General features: G+C 46.2%; 2 protein-coding genes across 18 annotated transcripts in view; one reads left to right on the forward strand and one right to left on the reverse strand.

The window, feature by feature from the left end:
• Nucleotides 1–6,882: 6,882 nt before the first annotated feature.
• Nucleotides 6,883–18,942, forward strand: STAR (steroidogenic acute regulatory protein). Of its 2 annotated transcripts, XM_023630400.2 has the most exons (9): nucleotides 6,883–7,002; nucleotides 7,147–7,291; nucleotides 10,763–11,011; nucleotides 13,521–13,634; nucleotides 13,950–14,077; nucleotides 15,199–15,357; nucleotides 15,499–15,683; nucleotides 16,302–16,395; nucleotides 16,890–18,942. In XM_023630400.2, exons 3-9 carry the CDS (start codon nucleotides 10,948–10,950, stop codon nucleotides 17,001–17,003), a joined length of 858 nt encoding a protein of 285 aa, XP_023486168.1. In that variant the 5' UTR covers nucleotides 6,883–7,002; nucleotides 7,147–7,291; nucleotides 10,763–10,947; the 3' UTR covers nucleotides 17,004–18,942.
• ASH2L (ASH2 like, histone lysine methyltransferase complex subunit) overlaps nucleotides 18,223–19,803 on the reverse strand; it is a 32,554-nt gene continuing 30,973 nt past the window's right edge. For 6 of the 16 annotated variants that reach the window (XM_070253095.1, XM_070253088.1, XM_070253093.1 and 3 more), the window contains one exon: nucleotides 18,223–19,660. The gene's annotated coding sequence lies outside the window, so the exon portion shown is untranslated. Of the gene's footprint in view, nucleotides 19,789–19,803 lie in introns of all 16 variants that reach the window. The other 10 variants (XM_070253096.1, XM_070253089.1, XM_070253092.1 and 7 more) reach the window with 5 other exon arrangements.

Genomic DNA, 19,803 nt, shown 5'->3' on the forward strand with positions numbered 1-19,803 from the left:
CTGGAATCTGGTGCCTTTTTCCTGGACCACTGCTGGTACTCTCTTCCGTTGTTTTTAGACCTCAGATTCAATCTCAGTTCATACCTTTGTTTTATCTTTAACAGTTTCTTCCCGTAGTGGTTCCCGTGAGACTGCTTTCAAGGGAGACAAATAAGATCCCCTGAGGCCTCTGTCCTGGCCATCTTTATTCAGATGTAATTGAGTCCGGCAGCCTCTCTTACTCTTCCAGCTGTGCTTTTTCTCTTTCCTTGGCCCTTGACCTTACATTGCATATTCTTAGCTAAGTTTATCTGCTCCCCTCGCCCCCTCTGATAAGCTCCCAGCAGGCTCTGGATACTTAGTGGAGCCAGACACCCTCATACCGTCCTTTGTGGAGGCCTCAGCCATGTCAGTGTGAATCCCGAAGGCACTACACAGAGGTGAAGAAGGCTGGAGAATGCTCTCAGCTTTCTCCCAAGAGTATAGGCTGACAGGCCCAGGCAGAGCGCAGTGCAGACAGCAGGTGGTGTCAGCAGGCAGAGCAGGCGCACCAGGCAGCTGCTCTGGGCAGTTCCCGACCTCTGCCCTTGGAGCCATCCATGAGATTCGCAGCAGCACTGCACAGCTGAAGACGTGGATCTCAGGAATTGTACCTGGCAAGAAATATTAGAGGCAGTTAAGGAACTGTTCCACCCCCACCCCACCCCGCCCCACAAAAAAAGAAATTACACATATGTACATGTGGGTATGTATGTACAGACCTGTGGGGCGTTTTCTCACCCTCCAAAAGTCATGCTACAAGAAAAGAGCTCCATCCAGCTTCCTTTGCCTCTGGGAGCCAGCATCCCCACTGAGGTAGGAAGAAGGCTTCCCGGTTGTGGATGTTGCAGGCCTGTACTCTAATGCTGAACCAACCCTGCTATAATCAAGAGAAGACTAGCAGGAGAGTCTAGTTTGAGCTGTCACCTTGGAGTTAATGTGAGCTGAGCAGCAATGTCATCCCTAACACAAGCTCACAGGCACACATGCTCTACCAATGCAACTGACTCCTGAAGATGACACCCAACCTCTTAGGAATATGTTAAATCTGAGAGAGGTAAGGTTTTTCCAATGAGGCTGACCATGATCAACCTGGTTAAACCCAGGTTGCAGTCTATGAGGTCTTGAACTGAATTCAGTGGGTTACAACCAGCATTTTTTTTAACTTGAAATAGAAAATAGAGTGCATCACATATAATAAAATTAGGCTGTCTGTGAAACTTGTTAGATGCATGTACATGGATATTGGCAACATAAAATAAATATGTTACTCTGGGTAGCTGTCAGAAACATTTGAAAAACACTGCCTTAGTTTGTAGTAATTTGTTATATGCTTATTGCAACTAGGAAAGAAAAGTACGTGTCCCTTCCCCATCTTTCATCTCAGCCCCTGAAAATCACCTGTGCCCTGGATGGGGCTGGAATTTGCTATTCTCTGTGCTTAGAACACACCCGCCCCAGATATCTGCGTGACTCCTTCCCTCACAATCGTCAGATCTCTGCTCAAATTTCACCTTCCCGAACTACCTCTTTTAAATCAGACCCCCTCCCCCACCTGTTTCCTTTCTGGCTTCATTATTTACCATAGCAAGTATCACAATCTGACATGAACTTTACTTTTTCACTATCTGCTCCACTCCCCCACTAAAAGGTAAACCCTTAAGGACAGGATTTTTGTCTGCCATGCTCACTCCTGTATTCTCACATCTAGATTGATGCCTGGCATGTATTAGGTCTCAATATCTGTTTGTTGAACTGAAGGATGGATAGATGGATGGATGGATGGGGGCATGCAGTGAATTCAGGCTGAGAAGCCAAGATACTTCGGAGACCAGTAAGGTACCAAAAGATGAGGACACCTGACCCACTGAGCAACCGGGAGTTGAGTATTAGAGATCCTTACACTGAATATGGAGATGTTCTCCTACTGTCGGGCAGCCTTCACTGTAGACCACAGCCTTCCAGGTTGGACATAATTGGTGTAAAAATATCTGGCAGAGCATCCCAGGGAAACATGGGGTTGGGGTAGGGGAGGACTTGTCAGGGTTGCTGAAAGTAAACAAATACTCTTCTTCAGCCTGTTCTCCCAACCACAGTGTCCCACCCCCACGGTGCACATCACCCCTCCAGGGATCCCCTGGATAAGGAGAGCAAGGGACTGCTTCGTGGGAGCTTGTTTTTACCAACTAAGTAGGTCTTGTATCCAGTTAAGTGATCCAAGATCAAAAATAAATTTTTCTGTCCCCTCCCCAAGATCTTCTAGCCTGAAAGAATTAGAAAAACAGCCCTAGAAAACACAGCATCTCTGCGGCTTGCTTGTCCCACAGCTCTGGCTTGGTCCACCTTAGTTAGGACTGTCCAGTCGTCTACTCCTTGGCTTCTGCCAGGTCTACTTGGAAGCAGAGAAGAAAATCAGGTCTTTTTTTATTTCCTCTTGTCTCATTTCACTGCTTTGCCTCTCTTTTTCCCCCGCTCAGCCTCCTATTTTCTACCAATTCTCCTTTTTTAAAAAAAATTTTTTTCCCTAACTCCAGCCACTCAGTAGCAGTTGCTGCCACTTGGGGTAAAAAATGGCCTCCAGTGCAACTGCTCTGGAAACAGAGAATTGAGTGGTGGTGGGGCACCTGCTAGCCAGTGGCTAGGAGTGAAAGGAAGAGAGCTCAATGCGGGACACGTCTCAACGTCAGAAACCCAGATTGCCTGGGAAACCATCTCTAAGACCCAATTTTATTGACGTGTAATTTATACACAGTAAAATTCACTCTTTTTAGTGTACAATTCTATGAGTTTTAACAGCCGCATATAGTTATGTAACCTTCACCCCTGCCCCTTTGAATATAACTTCTTCCTCCTTCCCCAGCCCCTGGCAATTACTCATCTGTTTTCTGTCCCTATAGTTAATGTTGGCAACTAATTCAAATTTTCCTCAAAAGAGTGTACAGATCAAATAAAATATCCAGAAATTAAATTCAGCCCACGTACCTTTAGTTTGTTCTGGTTTAGAAGACTATGAGAGACAGAAAACTCTGTGTTCCCTGCCAAACTGCTTGGGCAAGGAGACCTACAGGCTGGCTGACCTGTTGGAAATGAAGGGTGAAGGGAAAACTAGGGAATCAGATATAATCTAACAGTTGAGTCGTCTTTTGTCACCCTGAAATTTGTGCAGTGACTACTGTATGCCAGGTATAAGAGACAACCATTGGCCCTGTTTTTCAGAGAGAAACATAAGATTTTAAAAGGTTAAGCTGTATAACCGAGAGCACAGACTAGACTGCCTGATTTTTGCATCCTGGTTTCTTCACTTAACAGCTCTCTAAACTTAGTCAAGCTGCTTACCCAGCGCCTCAAGCTCCTCATCCATAAAATAGGGATAATCATAGTACCATCTCCTCGGATGGTGGTTGTAAGGACTAGATGAGCTAATACGTGTCAAGAGCTTAGAAGAGTACCTGGCACAGAAGGAGGGGTCAGTGTCAGCTTTATCGTCTGCTGAATCCCCAACACTGTGCTGGACTCTTGCGGGAGATTCCACACCCTCAATGAACTTATACTTAGAGCCTCCTTTGTACAAATAAGAGTGTTACCTGTGGAATAATGGTGACCAACTCAGATAGAGGAATGAAGTGCTGGATTACATAAAAGGTACTCTAAAGGGAGGTCATGCATAATTACCTCAAGCCCAACAAGTCAAACTTGCCTTAACTTTCTGCTGCGGTCTCACAATGGCCCCTTCGGAGGAAAACACTCCACTCTCCCCCTGTTAAATAAGCGCATACCCTATAAGCAGTCCAGGGTTTGCTCTCACCTCCAGGCTAGCCACCTTTAAGAGATGGAAGAAAATCTATATTTATTGCTAATCTCCAAAGTACCACGTTGTACACTTTCCAACTTTATTAAACATTTATTCAGTATCTATTAATTCTCTAGCACTGTGCTAATTGCTGGGGGTTCAAAAACTTGGAAAGGACCCAAGTCCTTATGGCATTTACAGGTCCTTATAGAGCTCACAGACGTGTAAAATAGGGAGAGCTGCATATTTCAGGGCAGGGCCAATATAGGAAATCTCTATGCCTTCCTCTCAATTTAGCAGTGAACCTAAAGCTGCTCTAAAAAATAGTGTTAAAAAAAGATGTGTGTCGGGGCAGGGGACAATAGTCTTTTTGGGGGGGAGGGAAGATTAGCCCTGAGCTAACTGCTGCCAATCCTCCTCTTTTCGCTGAGGAAGACTGGCCCTGAGCTAACATCCATGCCCATCTTCCTCTATTTTATATGTGGGACTCCTACCACAGCATGGGTTGCCAAGCGGTGCCGTGTCCACACCCAGGATCTGGACCAGCAAACCCCGGGCTGCCGAAGAGGAACGTGTGCACTTAACTGCTGCACCACCGCGCCGGTCCCAGCAATAGTCTTATTGATACTGTGCTAAACATTTATTGAGAGGGCCCAAAAGAAAAAGTATTGAATTCTAATTAAAGAGTAGAGTGACTCACTGTGGATGACATGATTCTCTATATAGAAAACACTAAACAATCCACTAGAAAACTATTAGAAATAATCAACAACTACAGCAAAATTGCAGGGTACAAAATCAACTTACAAAAGTCAGTTGCATTTCTATAAACTAATAATGAACTAGCAGAAAGAGAAGTCAATAATACAATCCCATTTACAATTGCAACAAAAAGAATAAAATACCTAGGAATAAATTTAACCAAGGAGGTGAAACACCTATACACTGAAAACTATAACACATTATTGAAACAAATCGAAGAAGACATAAAGAAATGGAAAGATATTCCATGCTCACAGACTGGAAGAATAAACAAAGTTAAAATGTCCATATTACCAAGAGCAATCTACAGGTTCAATGCAATCCCAATCTCAATCCCAATCCCAATGACATTTTTTAAGGAAAATAGAACAAAGAATCCTAAAATTTATATGGAACAACAAAAGACCCCAAATAGCCAAAGGAATCCTGAGAAAAAAGAACAAAGCTGGAGGTATCACGATCTCTACTTCAAAAATATACTACAAAGGTATAGTAATCAAAACAGCATGGTACTGGCACAAAAACAGACACGCAGATCAATGGAACAGAATTGAAGGCCCAGAAATAAAACCACACATCTATGGACACATAATCTTCAACAAAGGAGCCAAGAACATATAATGGAGAAAGGAAAGTCTTTTCAACAAATGGTGTTGGGAAAACTGGACAGCCACATGCAAAAGAAAGAAACTAGACCATTGTGTTACACCATACACAAAAATTAACTCAAAATGGAGTAAAGACTTGAATGTAAGACCTGAAACTGTAAAACTCCTAGAAGAAAATATAGGCAGAACACTCTTTGACATTGGTCTCAGCAGCATGTTTTCAAATACCATGTCTACTCCGTCAAGGGAAACAAAAGAAAAAAATAAATAGTTCTACATCAGACTAAAAAGCTTCTGCACAGTAAAGGAAACCATGAACAAAATGAAAAGACAACTCACCAACTGAGAGAAAATATTTGCAAATCGTATATCTGACAAGGGGTTAATTTCTAAAATATATAAAGAACTCATACAACTCAGTAAAAAAAAAACTTGACCAAAAAATGGGCAGAAGATATGAACAGACATTTTTTCCAAAGAAGATATACGGATAGCCAAAAGGCACACAAAAAGATGTTCAACGTCACTAATTATTAGGAAAATGCAAATCAGAACTACAATGAGATATCACCTTACACCTGTCAGAATGGCTCTAATTACCAAGACAAAAAATAACTCATGTTGGAGAGGATGTGGAGAAAAGGGAACCTTCATACACTGTTGGTGGGAATGCAAACTGGTGCAGCCACTAGGGAAAACAGTATGGAGATTCCTCAAAAAATTAAAAATAGAAATACCATATGATCCAGCTATTCCACTACTGCGTATTTACCCAAAGAACATGAAATCAACAATTCAAAGAGACTTATGCAGCCCTAAGTTCATTGTAGCATTATTCACTATAGCCAAGATGTGGAAGCAACCCAAGTGCCCATCAACTGATGAATGGATAAAGAAAACATGGTATATATAAATATATATACAACAGAATACTACTCAGCCATAAAAAAAGACAAAATTGTCCCATTTGCAACAACATAGATGGACCTTGAGGGTATTATATTAAGCAAAATAAGCCAGAGAGAGGAAGACAAACACCATATGATTTCACTCATATGTGGAAGATAAACACAGGGACAAAGAGAACAGATTAGTGGTTACCAGAAGGGGATGGGGTGGGGGTGGTGAAAGGGGCACATATGTATGGTGATAGCTAAAAACTAGACTATTGGTGGTGAACATGATGCAGTCTTAACAGAAACTGATAAATAATAATGTACACCTGAAATTATGCAATGTTATAAACCAATATGACCTCAATAAAATAATTGAAGGAAAAAAAGATGGGGCCGGCCCAGTGGTGCAGCAGTTAAGTTCACGCATTCTGCTTCAGCTGCCTGGGATTCACCAATTCGGATCTTGGGTGTGGCCATGGCACTGCTTGGCAAGCCATGCTCTGGCAGGCATCCCACATATAAAGTGGAGGAAGATGGGCACAGATGTTAGCTCAGGGCCAGTCTTCCTCAGCAAAAACAAAAACAAAAACAAAAAACAGGAGGATTGGCAGCAGATGTTAGCTAAGGGCTCATCTTCCTCAAAAAAAGAAAAAAGAGAGAAGAAAACAGGCTGTTGGGTTTTGATAGGGATTGCGTCAGACCTGTAGATTACTTTGGGTAGTGTTGCAATCTTAACAACATTAAATCTTCCAATCCATGAAAAAAATTTAAAAAAAAAATAAAGAGTAGAGTCAGGTGGGGCCCAAAAGGAAGCACTGGAGGAGAGAGAATACTGGGAGCTACCTTGAACGTGGAGAAGGCATGCATGGGCAGACTGTAGGCAGACACCTCGGGAGCGTGCTGAGCATTGCTGGCGAAGAAAGCCAGGGTGAGCATTGGAGGGTCCGGAGAATGGGCTAAGAAGTCCGGACTTTATTTTGTGGGCTCTTGATGTATTGTTACCTTATTTAAGCCTTATAACCACCCGGAGAGGATTACAAAAAGAAAGAGAAAACATATTCCTATTTTACAGAAAAGGAAGTTCAGACTGAGGAAGTGAGAGGCTCACAATCCTAAAGTAAGTGGTGGAACGAGGATTGGAAGTCTGAACACAAAACCTGTGCTTTCTCCACTCCAGCTCACAGCATCCCAACACTGCCAGTCCAGTAAATCAAAAAGTAAGTAGTGTTGCCCAGGACTCACCTCCTCTGAGCCAGGGCCCAGAAAAGCTCAAGGTCCCCCTTCTCAACTCTCAGTCTCAGCATCCTAGGAACCTGCAGAGGCATCTTCTCATGCCCACCTTTCATACTCTGCCATCTGTTTCTCTTTCCAGCCTTCATTTCCCACCACACCCTACAAACATTCCTCCAGTCCTTTCTCCGTGACGTTGGCCATTTGCTCTACCTGGAACACCCGCACCCTGTCCTCTCTCTGTCTCAATCCTGGCTCACTCCTGATGTACTTTCCCCACTCAGCTCAAACGTCGCTTCCTCCCAGAAGTCTTCCTTAACACTCCTCTCTCCCCCCGGGGAATTAAGTCTTCGATCCTCTGTACTTCCAAAACTCCTCAGCTGCTCTACGATTCCCCATACTGGGTCTTACGGTTCATTTTTCCTCATAAGTCTAGAGCTACACAGTGGTCACTTGATAAAGGATTGTTGAATGAATGAGCGGAGTCCTCTTTTCTGCTCTAAAGCCCTGCTCCTTGCCCTGACCCTGGGGACTTCCTCTCCAGCACTCTGCACTCCCTGCGCCGGATCCCTGGTTATCTTCCTTCCTGGCCTGCTGCGTCCATTTGGTCTTCTCCCTTGGGGGCTCTGCCCTCATCAAAAAGCAAAGCCAGATACAGATGACCTCCAGAACCAGAGGAAATTCCCAGATGCTCTCCCCACCTTACTGCTCAGAGGGACAGTGAGAGTTAACTAGTCATTCAGCCTGGAAAGGATGAAGAGAAGAAGAGAGCCTTGGCCCCGGGGGAGGTCACCAGCACCCCCTCCCTGATGGCTGATGGCAGCCTCTGACATCAGCAACAATTGTATGCCCCGGTCCTCCCCGCACCACCTCCTCCCCTCTCACAATGGCCATAACCTTCCACAGGATGGCAACAGCGGGACCTTGAACACTATCTGCATGTCCTATCTCATAATAACCCCCTCCCCACCACCTCCCCTGAGGCACACATGTGCATGATGGCGCACGTGGACCAAGCAGGGAGGGTAGCTGGCATCCAGGCTTCTCAGCACGCCCTCTGCACCTTCTCTGTCTGTGTCAATGAAAGGCAAAGGGCTCCTGGCACAGGCTGGAGCCTCGCCCCTTGCCGTCTTCTGGGATTCTGCAAGGTTGTAAACAGAGCCTACAGGCAGGTTTCCTAAGTCAAAGGACGCACCTGCACCCCCAGCGGCTTCCCCAGTTGGTCACCCAATAGAGGAGCAAGAACCTGCTCTGTGCCCTGCCTGGAGCCAGGTGCTGGGAGGGGAAGTGGACTTGGCGCCCGCCTCGGGGAGGAACAGTTCCCCAGAAGAGACAACCACACTCACACAAACCGATAACACAAATCAGGACTAAGATGGTGCCTTCTAGTGGTACAGACATAAGGCTGTAAGTCAGAGGAACGAGTCATTCCAGAAGGTCGGGGTGGTCAAGGAAGGCTTCAAGCAGAGGACAGGCCTTAGGGGGCCTCGAGGGATGGGCTGGGAGCCCCCAGGCAGCCACTGCTCAGGGAGGAGCCCAGGACAAGGGCCTCTCTGGGTTGCTGGACCCATCACGCTGCTTGTGAAGGGGTTGAAATGGGGGGTGTGGGACTCACCCTTCTCTGTATGGGCTCCAGGACCACGGCCTGGCTCTGAGCCAGGTCCTGTGCCTTTCTTCCTTTCTGGAGTGAGGGAGACAGCAAGAGTCAGTGGGGACCTGCTACTGCTCCCCTCTTTGTAGGCCTTCCCCCTGCCTCCATGCAGTGGTGACAGGACACACAACTCTCTCACACAGGAGACAGGCCCTGGGTCAGGGGCAAATCCAGTGTGATTCTCTTGACCCCCAATATCCTTCCCACTGAATCTGGCTTAAAAGCAACCTCAAGGTCAATGTTAAAGGGAAAAGATTTTGTCAGAGACCAGCGTGCAGGCTGGAAGGGGATCCCCTCACGGGGTCTGGGTGACAGTTTGGGAACTGCAGAGGAGACGTGGCCACCTTGAATCCCTGGTTAAAGCACAGGGCCCCCAGAGTACAAAGTCTGGAGTTGATATTGGACCTGAAGTGAGTTCACTCACCCGTCACACAGCAAGCCAATCTTGACACCAAGTGTAGTGCAAGAAAGGAATTTTATTGCAAAGTGTTGAGAAAGGAGAATGGGCAGTTCATGCTGTAATCCTGAATTCCTGGAAGAGCCACAAGCAAGGGTTTTTATCTGGGGTTTTAGGGCGGGGAGGGGAAGCATGTGGCCCTGGGGCTGAAGTTCTCTGCACACGCATGACTATCTATTCTATGTCTTCCACGTACTGAGTTTTCAGTCTCTGACGTCTAAAGTTTACAATCAGTCATTTTAGCTTCTCAAAGTTCCTGTGAGATCCATAGGCAGGTAGGTGGCTGTCAGCAAGTTCCTCTCTTATCAGCCGTCCTCCTGCTGTTCTGCAAGGCAAGCTCAGAAACTGCTTGTTTCCCATGTTAACCTTGTGGGTACAAGGCACAGTTTCACCCTCATCCAGAGAAATGTTAACTCCTTTCTCCTCAGCTGCAGAGTGAGCACCCCAACACCTTGTTTTTTCAATCTTTCAGCTCATGCCGAGCCCTGTGGCGCAGCCTGCACAGCTGAGGGTACTTAGGGAAAGTGTGCTGAAGGGTGCGGGGCATGGCCGGGCCCTGGTCCCCTCTCTTTGTGTCGCTGGCCAATTCTACCCTCTGCTCTGCGAGCTTTCAGGACTCAGCCCTGACGGATCATGCTTGCTCCAGCACAAACGCCTAAGAAGGGAACTACTCTGGAAACGGCTTTGGTAAAGGCTGCTTATATAAATGGATGAGTAAATAATTGAACAGAATAATTGAACACTAAGTTTCTGGGGACTGCAGGAGGAACCGTGTAAAGATGGACTGACAGTCAGAGGACGTGTGTTGTTGTCCCAGCCCTGCCGCTGACAAGCTGTTTGACCTTGAACCAGTCATCTCCACTCTCTGAACTTCAGGCTCCTCATCCAGGAGCTGGATGGCCTCTACCAGCTCTGACCCGCTAAGTTCTCTTAGCAGATACCCTGGGCACTCCCAGGGCAGTGTTTCTCAAAGCATAGAGTGCCGTTCCCAGAATACCTGCACGGCAATCACCTGGGAATTGTTTTAATGCAGGTTTCAGAGCCTCCATTCTAGGCCTGGTAAATCTGGAGTTTATAAGGATGAGGGCTAGCAATCTGCATTGGAAGCCGGACTCACATGTTGAGAACCACTGTCAGATGGTGTATGCTTTCTTCTAAACTGCCTTGACCTCAGCTGCTGCTTTTTCTCTCCCCTCCATCGACTGGTGCCTGGCACTCAACCTCCCCCCTCCCCTGCCACGCTTCCCACAAATGGCCAAAGCTGCAGTGTGAGGCAATCCCACAATCCCTTTATCCCTTTATCCCTGACCCATTCCTTTGTACGGTGAGTGATGGTTTTTTTATCTCTAGATGATGAAGCAACAGCCTTCAGCTGAGGCATTTAAGATGACGAACACACATTCCCAGCCACAGCTGCAGGACCCAGAGGCAGATCCTGACAGGCTCAGGAGGTCTGGAAGAAGCTCCCCTTGAGAGTAGGAGCAATAGCAGCAGCAGCAACAGCACTGCTACATTTGCACCCGCGGCTGGAAACGATGCTCCTCGCGACGTTTAAGCTGTGCGCTGGGAGCTCCTACAGACATGTGCGCAATATGAAGGGTGAGTGCCCTCTGGAAGGGGCATTCGGCTGGCAACCAGGAGCTCTCAGGCAAGGTGGCTTAGTGGGGCAAGTGCTGCACTGGTGGCAGTCCTCTCAGGTTCTGATCTCAGTTTTGCCTCTTATTGGGTAAGCCTGCGCAAATTCCTTCCCTTCGGGACTGCAATTTTCCCACCTGAAGAACCGGGCTGGATGCTAAGATGCCTGTGTCCCTTCTAGATTCTGTAATTTCTGGTCTCCCCTTCAGGGCTCCAATCTTTCTTGAACTCTTCCTGACTGCCTTCCTCTAGGATTGGTACCAATGGTAGCAGGAAAGTCCTAGCTGGTGGTAGAGGCAGGAGTAAGCCTTGACTCCAAAAAGAGTGTTGGCAAGCCTGAGACAGGGGCAGGGAACAGAGGGGGAGGAAAGAGAGGGAGCCAGGCAGCAAAGAGTGAGGTAGAGAGAGTGAGGCGGGCAGGCGGTCTTGTTATTACTGCACAGTCAGGAGGCAGAAACCAGTTACCAAGGCCACTTTGGTAGAGCTAATCAGGACCCAGGGTCATTTGAGTCAATCTGCTGCTGTCGCTGAAAGGTTCGCAAGGACTTAACAAGTCCTTTCCAATGACACAGTGTTGAACTAGCTACTAGTGAGATGGAGCCATGCTTAAAACCCTGCACCCAGCAGTAGGGCTGTTCTCACTAGATCCACTCGCCTGGCTCAGACTCCAGTGGCACCCTGAGCAGGTACTCATGCAAAGGACCCTAGCTGCTAGCAGCTATGCAGACATGAGGGCACAGGTGTCTTTAATTCTCCTTCTGTAGCATGCCAGAGTCCCGCCCCAGCTGAGTCCAGGTTCCTGAGGGATGGACGGCGTCGGCGCAATGAGGGGAAAATAAAGAGAACGTGAGACTTGGGTTGGTGTTAGCAAGTCCAGCTTTACTGTGCACAAGTGGCGTTTATATATTTTTCAAGATTAGTACAGAAATAGCTCTACAAATATTCTCAGAGAGATAAGGAAGTAAAAAACGAGCACAAGAATATTTATTAGCATTCTATTCTATAGAGCATAAGGTTAATGGTAGTCTTCTCCACAATTAACTAGTGTTTGTTGCCTCTGAGCTAAAAGAGATAGGTACCTAGACATCTATTGTAATTCATGGTAAAGTTAAATCAAAGAGAGAAGGTCCAGGCCTCCGGACAGGACAGCAGTCTGTCTGGTTACATCCTGGGGGAGCCATCCCTGCCTCCCTCAATCATTTACACCATTAGTGTAGATGGTTAATGGGAACAAAAGGCGACTCCAGGGTATCTTATCCCCAGGGCTATTTGCATTCTCAGCAGGCAGTTAAACATCTTTACATTCCCGCACCCTTTAGGGGGTGAAAGCATTCCTTTGTCTTTTAGATTGTAGAACTAACAGTCCCTTAAGCACGCTGCCGTAGAAAATATCACTTTGTTAGTAAAGTAAAGGGCTGAAAAGCTAAGCTAAACTATATATCTTCAAGAATGAAAAACAGAAATAAGTATAGACATAACCTTGATAGAAAGCATGCATATAATTCAGAAAATATCAGGGGTGTCGGCCGGCCATTCTTCACCGAGGGGCATCCCTGCACCCCTTGGCCCTTCTACTCATCAATTATTTATTATTTATTGCTTTTAGGAGAAAACCTCTATAACATTTTAACAGAAAGCAGAAGGTCAAGAATAATATATAGATACTTCTTGAATATCCAATTAACCAGCAAACTTAGAAGGACGATGCATATATATATTTAGACAAAGAACTGGAGGGAGAAGGAAACATTAACCAGATGGAGGCCACAAACCTAATTCGACATCTTATCTGGGCAGGATTCCTTTCTGCTTGTCTCAAAAGGGACTGTGTGCTCCTCCAATAATTAACTGCATCAAATGAAATTAGCTCTCAGAAAAATATCTTGAAAGTTACCTGCAGGTGGTCACATTCTCTTACTATATTTAATTCTCCCGGGAGGTAGTGCCTCCCAAGCAGCCACCCAAAGGAGTGAAAACTGGAGGTTAAGAAAGGAAAAGGAATGAAGGGCAGTTAGAAGCAGCACAGGTTTCAGAACTATGTGAGGGGCTGGCCGGTTATTCTTCACCAAGGGGCGACCCTGCACCCCTCGGCGTTAATCGGCTGGACCCTGTCAAACAGCCGATCAAATGATGTAGCCATGGCTCCTGGCAGTAGCAGAATTTTTCTGGTTGCTTGAACAAAGCCTGTCTCCCTTTCAAGAAGGAAACTTCAGCAGGCTCTGGTGCAGCCCCTGCCTCCAGGTAGGACCAGGCCTGCCCGGCCAGAAGGAAGGCAGTAAATTCCTGGCCCTGGAGGCACCTGATGCAGTATAATGAGCACTGGACTGGGAGTTGACCTGACTCTAGTTCAGGTCCCTGCTTAGGAATCTGTGTTGCTGAGCCAGTTTCCTTATCTATGACAAGATAAACAGGTGGGATGATCCATCTCTAAAGGGCTTTCCTCCTAAGCAACAGTTTTCTTCCCTCCCCGCAGGGCTGAGGCACCAAGCTGCCTTGGCCATTGGCCAGGAGCTGAACTGGCGGGCACCTGGGGGCCCGACCCAGAGTGGGTGGATCAACCAGGTTCGGCGTCAGAGCTCTCTGCTTGGTAAGTGCTGAGGCTTCTGGGATTCTGGCAGTGGCAGGAGGCTCTGGGGTGCAAACGTTGTGCATGTGGCTCAGGTTCCTTCTCCTACCCCACCCGACCAAGGCCTTTCTCACTCACTTTGAGAGGATAGGAATGGAGTTCCTCAAGGCCAGATCCCCTCCCGTTGCCTGCAGCTGACGTGTCTAACTTGACCTGCCAGCTGGACCCTATGGCTCTTCAGAGGAAAGAGCAGATCCAGAGATCAAAAGGATGTAAGCTTGTGGGAGGCTTAGGGGACCAGAAGGCAGCTGGTTCTCTCCTTGGGTGTGTATCCAGGCTCTCAGCTAGAAGACACTCTCTACAGCGACCAGGAGCTGGCCTATATCCAGCAGGGAGAGGAGGCAATGCAGAAGGCCCTGGGCATCCTCAGCAACCAGGAGGGCTGGAAGGAGGAGAACCAGCAGGTAAGGGTGGGTATGGAGGGACTGCACTTCCTCACTGTTCCACCGCCATCCTCAAGGTCAGCGAGGGTCTCTGCTCTGCCTGCTTCATGCAGTAGTCACGGGGCAGCAAGGTTGTTTTAACTCGAGAATTTTCCTTTCCCAAGTATATATCTTCAGATACTCCCTTCCCCTATCAAAGACATCTTAGAGACTCCTGTTTGAGAAACACTGTTCCTATATCCTGGAACCTTCAAAGGCATTGTCCACGCATTCAGCAGAGACCATGCAATGGGGGTTCCGCGTTCATTAGAGGCCTCATCACCCTGGGTCAGAAGTTCCAGTGCCAAGGCGCAGTGTCTGTGCTGTTCAGCCCGCCTGACAGCTGAGCCTGCTGGGATGATCTGGGCTCACCGGCAACAGGGCTAGACTAGAATACGGATGGCCCGAGGCCATATTCTTCTCTACTCCTGAGCACTGCACCTTCACTGGGAACTAGTAACAAACAAGGCAAATGTTAAAGGCCAGTGGCTCCATTGAGACTTTGGTGGCTTTATCTTCAGCCAAAGCTTACATGCTGCCCATTGCCCAAAGTTCAGGTAAAACTTCTCCAAGTTCTCTAACAGACTATTAGTTTGGGAGTCAAGAAATCTGGGATCTAGCTCTAGGAATGCTCTTAGCTAAGAGCAAATCACTGACTTTCTCTGGCCTTACATCCTTGTGGTATAAAATGAGGTAGTGGACTAAGAAAATCTTTAAGATCCCATTCAACATTCTAAGTATGTCATTAACTGGTTGTAGACCAGACTTTTCCCATTCCCAGGTTTGTGTCTCTCAGGATGTTTGAGCTTCTGAAGTCGAGTAAGGGCCTTTTCAGTTGGACCTACCCGCACCCAAAATGTACCACCAAGAAAAAAGGGTCCAAGGGGGCCGCAGTTTGCCTCTCAAGTCTTCAGCAGATGGACGAGGCTTGTGGAGGAAAGATTACCTACTCCATCTTAATCAGAAGTAGTTCCAGGCTTCCTCATGCTTAGCTAAGACTTCTTTTTGCTGGTCCTCTTCCTGCCTTGCCTGGCATTGTCTACATGCCCTAGGCTAGGAATATTTTTGTCTAACCTTTATCCTGGAGCTCGTTTCTCTGACAGGCAAACGGGGACAAAGTGCTGAGTAAAGTGGTCCCAGACGTGGGCAAGGTATTCCGGCTGGAGGTGGAGGTGGACCAGCCCATGGAGAGGCTTTATGAAGAGCTTGTGGAACGCATGGAGGCCATGGGAGAGTGGAACCCAAATGTCAAGGAGATCAAGGTGAGGAGAGTCCAGGTGTGGGTGGCAGGGACCCATGGGAGCCCAGCATGAAAGGCGGGCCAAAGACTGGGCTGCAAGCTGTGGGTGGAGCCTTAGCCTGAGCACTGGCTGAGCAGTGATTCTGCTTCCCTGTGGCCTTAGGTCCTGCAGAAGATTGGAAAAGATACCGTCATCACCCATGAGTTGGCTGCAGAATCAGCAGGAAACCTTGTGGGGCCCCGAGACTTTGTGAGTGTGCGTTGTGCCAAGCGCCGAGGCTCCACCTGTGTGTTGGCTGGCATGGCCACACAGTTTGAGGAGATGCCCGAGCAGAAAGGTGTCATCAGGTAATCCTGACAGCAGGCTCAAAAGCTCCCTTTCCTAACACAGGCCTCTGGGCATGCACCTGCCAGTTGTGTGATGAATCCCTGGCTCCAAGAAACCAGTCCTTGGTCCGTACCCTCAGCTTCCTTTTACAAAGGAAGATTCTCATTTTCCAGAGTAGGAGGAAGGCAAGATTGGCCCTACTTATATACCCAGTTTGTCCCTCCCCTCCCAGAAAGGTTAAGAACCTTAATCATTTTCTAAAATAAGAGGTAGGGCTGAGCTTCAACAGGTACGACTGTACTATTGATGAAAATATAATCCATACCACTCAGAACATAGCTGCTACCTGAGTTTCCCAGGGGCCCCAGCCACCACCCTGGACCCTTTCCCCCGATCTCCCAGTCATCCAGCAACTAAAAGGCACCACAGGAGGCCTCCATGTTCCAGGTCCGGCTCCAACCAGCCATTTGTTCTAATGAGCTGGTAACCATGCCAACTGTTAAATATCACCCTTGGCAAAGGATACTTCTCTGATGAGATTTGGAGGACAAGATACTTGAGAAATGTGGCAGGTATAACTTGTCAGCATAAAAGAGGACTCTGAATTGTCCTCCTGACTACTTCTCTTCATTTACCAGAGCTGAGCATGGTCCCACTTGTATGGTGCTCCATCCCCTGGCTGGAAGTCCCTCAAAGACCAAACTCACTTGGCTGCTCAGCATTGACCTCAAGGTGAGGGGCACAGGAGATTGCTCAGTGGGTGGGTAGTGGTGAGAAAAATAGACTCTTACCCCTCCCACATTGTCTGACACGGATCAGGAAAACTCCTCTTCCATTTTGAGAGAATCAGACTGTTGGAGAGGGAGAGACTTGACTAATGGCCTAATTGCTATCCCATCATCTCAAAAGCCTGCAAATGGCTCCATCTTACCTCTCATATCAAATTTCAACTCTGTAGTTATAGTTATCATTTTAGAAAGAAGGAAACTTAGGCCCAAAAAAGATATGGTAACTAGCTCTGGGTCACCCGGCTGGGAAGAGGGTTGAAATTTGTCTTGACAGCAGGGCAGTAATGCAGCCCTTAACCCTGGTCGACTGCACGGTTGCACCTATAAACAGAGATGGAAGACCAAGCCCTAGGCAGCCCACACTGTGATAGGGTACAGAGGTGTCTAGACTGGAACATCAACCTCAAGGGGGCCAAATTCTTCTATCCTCTCCTCTAGGGATGGCTGCCAAAGACTATCATCAACCAGGTCCTTTCGCAGACCCAGGTGGATTTTGCCAACCATCTGCGCAAGCGCCTGGAGTCCAGCCCTGCTCCTGAAGCCAGGTGTTAAAGACCAACTTGCTGCTCCCAACTGTTCCTAGCTGCATTGGCTTGCATGCTCATCAGGAAAATCCCTGCCAGAAGCCTCAACATCTGTTTAAGATCTTTATCTGAGGATAGTGTGATGGGGTGGTAGTATGTTTAGAGTATGGTAATAGGACTCAGACTGGTAAAATTTTACTACCAAGAAAATGGGGACAAGGCTCTTAGAAGAAACTTCTAGCTTCTTCACTGATTAGCTACGAAATGAAGGTTAAGGGTCCCAAAATATTTGTAAAACTTTTTCCTGGGTCTAATGTCTACCTGAAAACATCTTTAAAATGCTACTGGCTGATACGGGGTGCAGAGGTGCTAAATACAAGGACTGGGACCTCATGCTTTACGGGCTCAAGAGCTCCATTCTCTGCAGGCAGTGTGTATGGACATTCAGGGTCTTACAAAGGGGCTCCGGCAACCCTCCCCTCCTACACCAAGTAGGTAGAGAGCTGCTCCACTGGACAAGCAACTCCCCACAGCAGGTGCCTGCTAAAAGCCTAGTCCAAGTTTTCTTGATGAAAAAGTACAAAACTAATTATTAGACTGCTTCCCTTACTTCTTAGACGAGCAAGTCAGAATAAAGAATCATAACTAACACACAAACTTCAGCCTGTGCATGTTTTAAAATTCTGCTCCTAGAAAAAAAAAATCTAGTAAATTGCAACTGCATACTAAAGGAGTCCTGGACAAAGATTTTAATTAAACTAAATCCCCTAGCTCATTAAAAGGAAAAACTACTGGGTAGTTATGTCATTCGACTAGAATCAGTTACCAGAATCTTTCATAAAAATTTAATTTCCACGATATGCACAAGCCTTCATCAGTTCTTAAACTCTACAACTGGTAACATTTCAAGATGAAGATTATGACTGAGGATTTTTATTTACCTAATTAAAAGGAAGGACAGTACCAAATATGAGAGAACGAACGGCATTACTAAGATAAAAACAAATTTTATTTTCCCGTAGTGATTGTTTAGACCTAAAAATGGAACTGAATCTTTAGTTCAGATTCTATTATATCAGCTTTCAGCTTGGCTTGGGCTGCCACTTTATCTGCTTAGTAGGTCAGTGTTTTACTATTTTGAGGAGATGGCTGGAAGAAGGGGTAATATGGTGTTAGCAAATTCCCTTTCCAAGATTCAGAGACTTTTTGCTTTGAAAATATAAATCGGGATCGGATTATTTTGTTAAAATGTGCAAGTAGGATGAAAAACCAACATTACCACTTGAAGCTTTTCCATTTTAGTTCTAAGAGCATTATGAACATAATTTGGAAACATAGCTCTAGCTTATTAAACAAATTAGCAGTAGTGGGAATGCTCATGTTTACTGAGGTATTGAAATTTTACAATTGGTAGAGGTATTATTATTTATTCTGATTGTTTGTTAGAATAGTCTATTTTTGGCATAGATCAAACTGTTTATCTTTCCAGGAGCTTCAGTGTGAGAGAGAGAGCTGTAGAGGTGTTTCTAGAACAGAATTACCATCCACTCCCAGCTAAGAAACATGGTCACTTGTTTGAAGATGGGTAAAGCAATACATACTCTGGTTTCAAAAGTAAAGAAATGGTCTTTCAACACACACCATGGTTTTGAGCTCAATTATAATTTGCCTTCTTCAAACTACGCACTGTGTCTTTGGGGTGACTGGAGAGATATTTTCCCACTTGTTTAATTTCATATTGGAATAAAATAAGTTGTCACTGATGATCTGTTTAAAGAAACCATTTTATACAGGACTGTATGGGCGTGGATATTCTTTGAGCCCTTCAAATGAACTTCTCAAAAGACAGACACTTCGAATATGAAGTATAAAGAGGCAAAATCATTATTTCTGTAACCTCTAATTTATGAAAGCCAAATGTACAAAAACCTAATTTTATCATTCAAATTAAATGAGTGTACAAGTTATATATGTGGTGATTTATATTACAAAGAATTTACCTCCAGCTTCCTTTAAATAATACCACCCTCAATTTCTTAAGAGTTCTTCAAACTCTGATGATCCAGAAGATTTATAACCAAACCTGCCCTTTAAGACCAGCCATGAATGAATAAGGTGTCCAGGGGTGACAGGCTGAGACTTCAGCCTACGATCATACTGATTCTGTTAGGTTTCCTGTTAACAGATGTGAAAGAGCCAAAATAAAGAGGCTGAGTGATTCGTTAGGAGACAAGATATATTAGTCAGAGCTACTGTGTTAAGATACCAACGGTCACTTGAAATCTGGGAAACTTCTTAAACATATGCATAATATATGGTGATTCCTGGCAACATTTGACCTATCTTGTGGTGAACCACTCTACCTATTAACCTAGGCAGAAAGTTCTATGCAGGGAAGTCTCTGGGGCAATCCTGGGACAGCAACATTGCCACTGATGTATTAAAAACGGAGACAGGGAAGCCACAAAGAGATTTCAAGGGAAGGCTCATTCTTATATCCCAGTTTTGAGTATTCTGAACACTGTCCTTTAATCATCAGCTATCACAAAGGAAGATGAGCAGGCAGGAAACACCCTGCGCACATCAACACACACATTCAAAGGAAGGCCGGAGGCAGACTCTTTTAAACTCCTGTTCACCTCCTGAGAATCCGATCTTCACAGGATAAAGAGGCGGATGAGCCGGCTGGAGAGAATGGAAGCAACAGGACAGGGGTTGAGATGTGAGTCAGAAATCTGTCTCTTTTCTCCAATGTGGGCTCCCTGTCCTCAGACTACCCACATTTCTGACACTGTCACCAAGAGGAACCCAACCTGAAAGGGAAGCAA

This window comes from Equus caballus, chromosome 27 (assembly GCF_041296265.1).
Source record: "Equus caballus isolate H_3958 breed thoroughbred chromosome 27, TB-T2T, whole genome shotgun sequence".
NCBI classification, from domain to species: domain Eukaryota; kingdom Metazoa; phylum Chordata; class Mammalia; order Perissodactyla; family Equidae; genus Equus; species Equus caballus.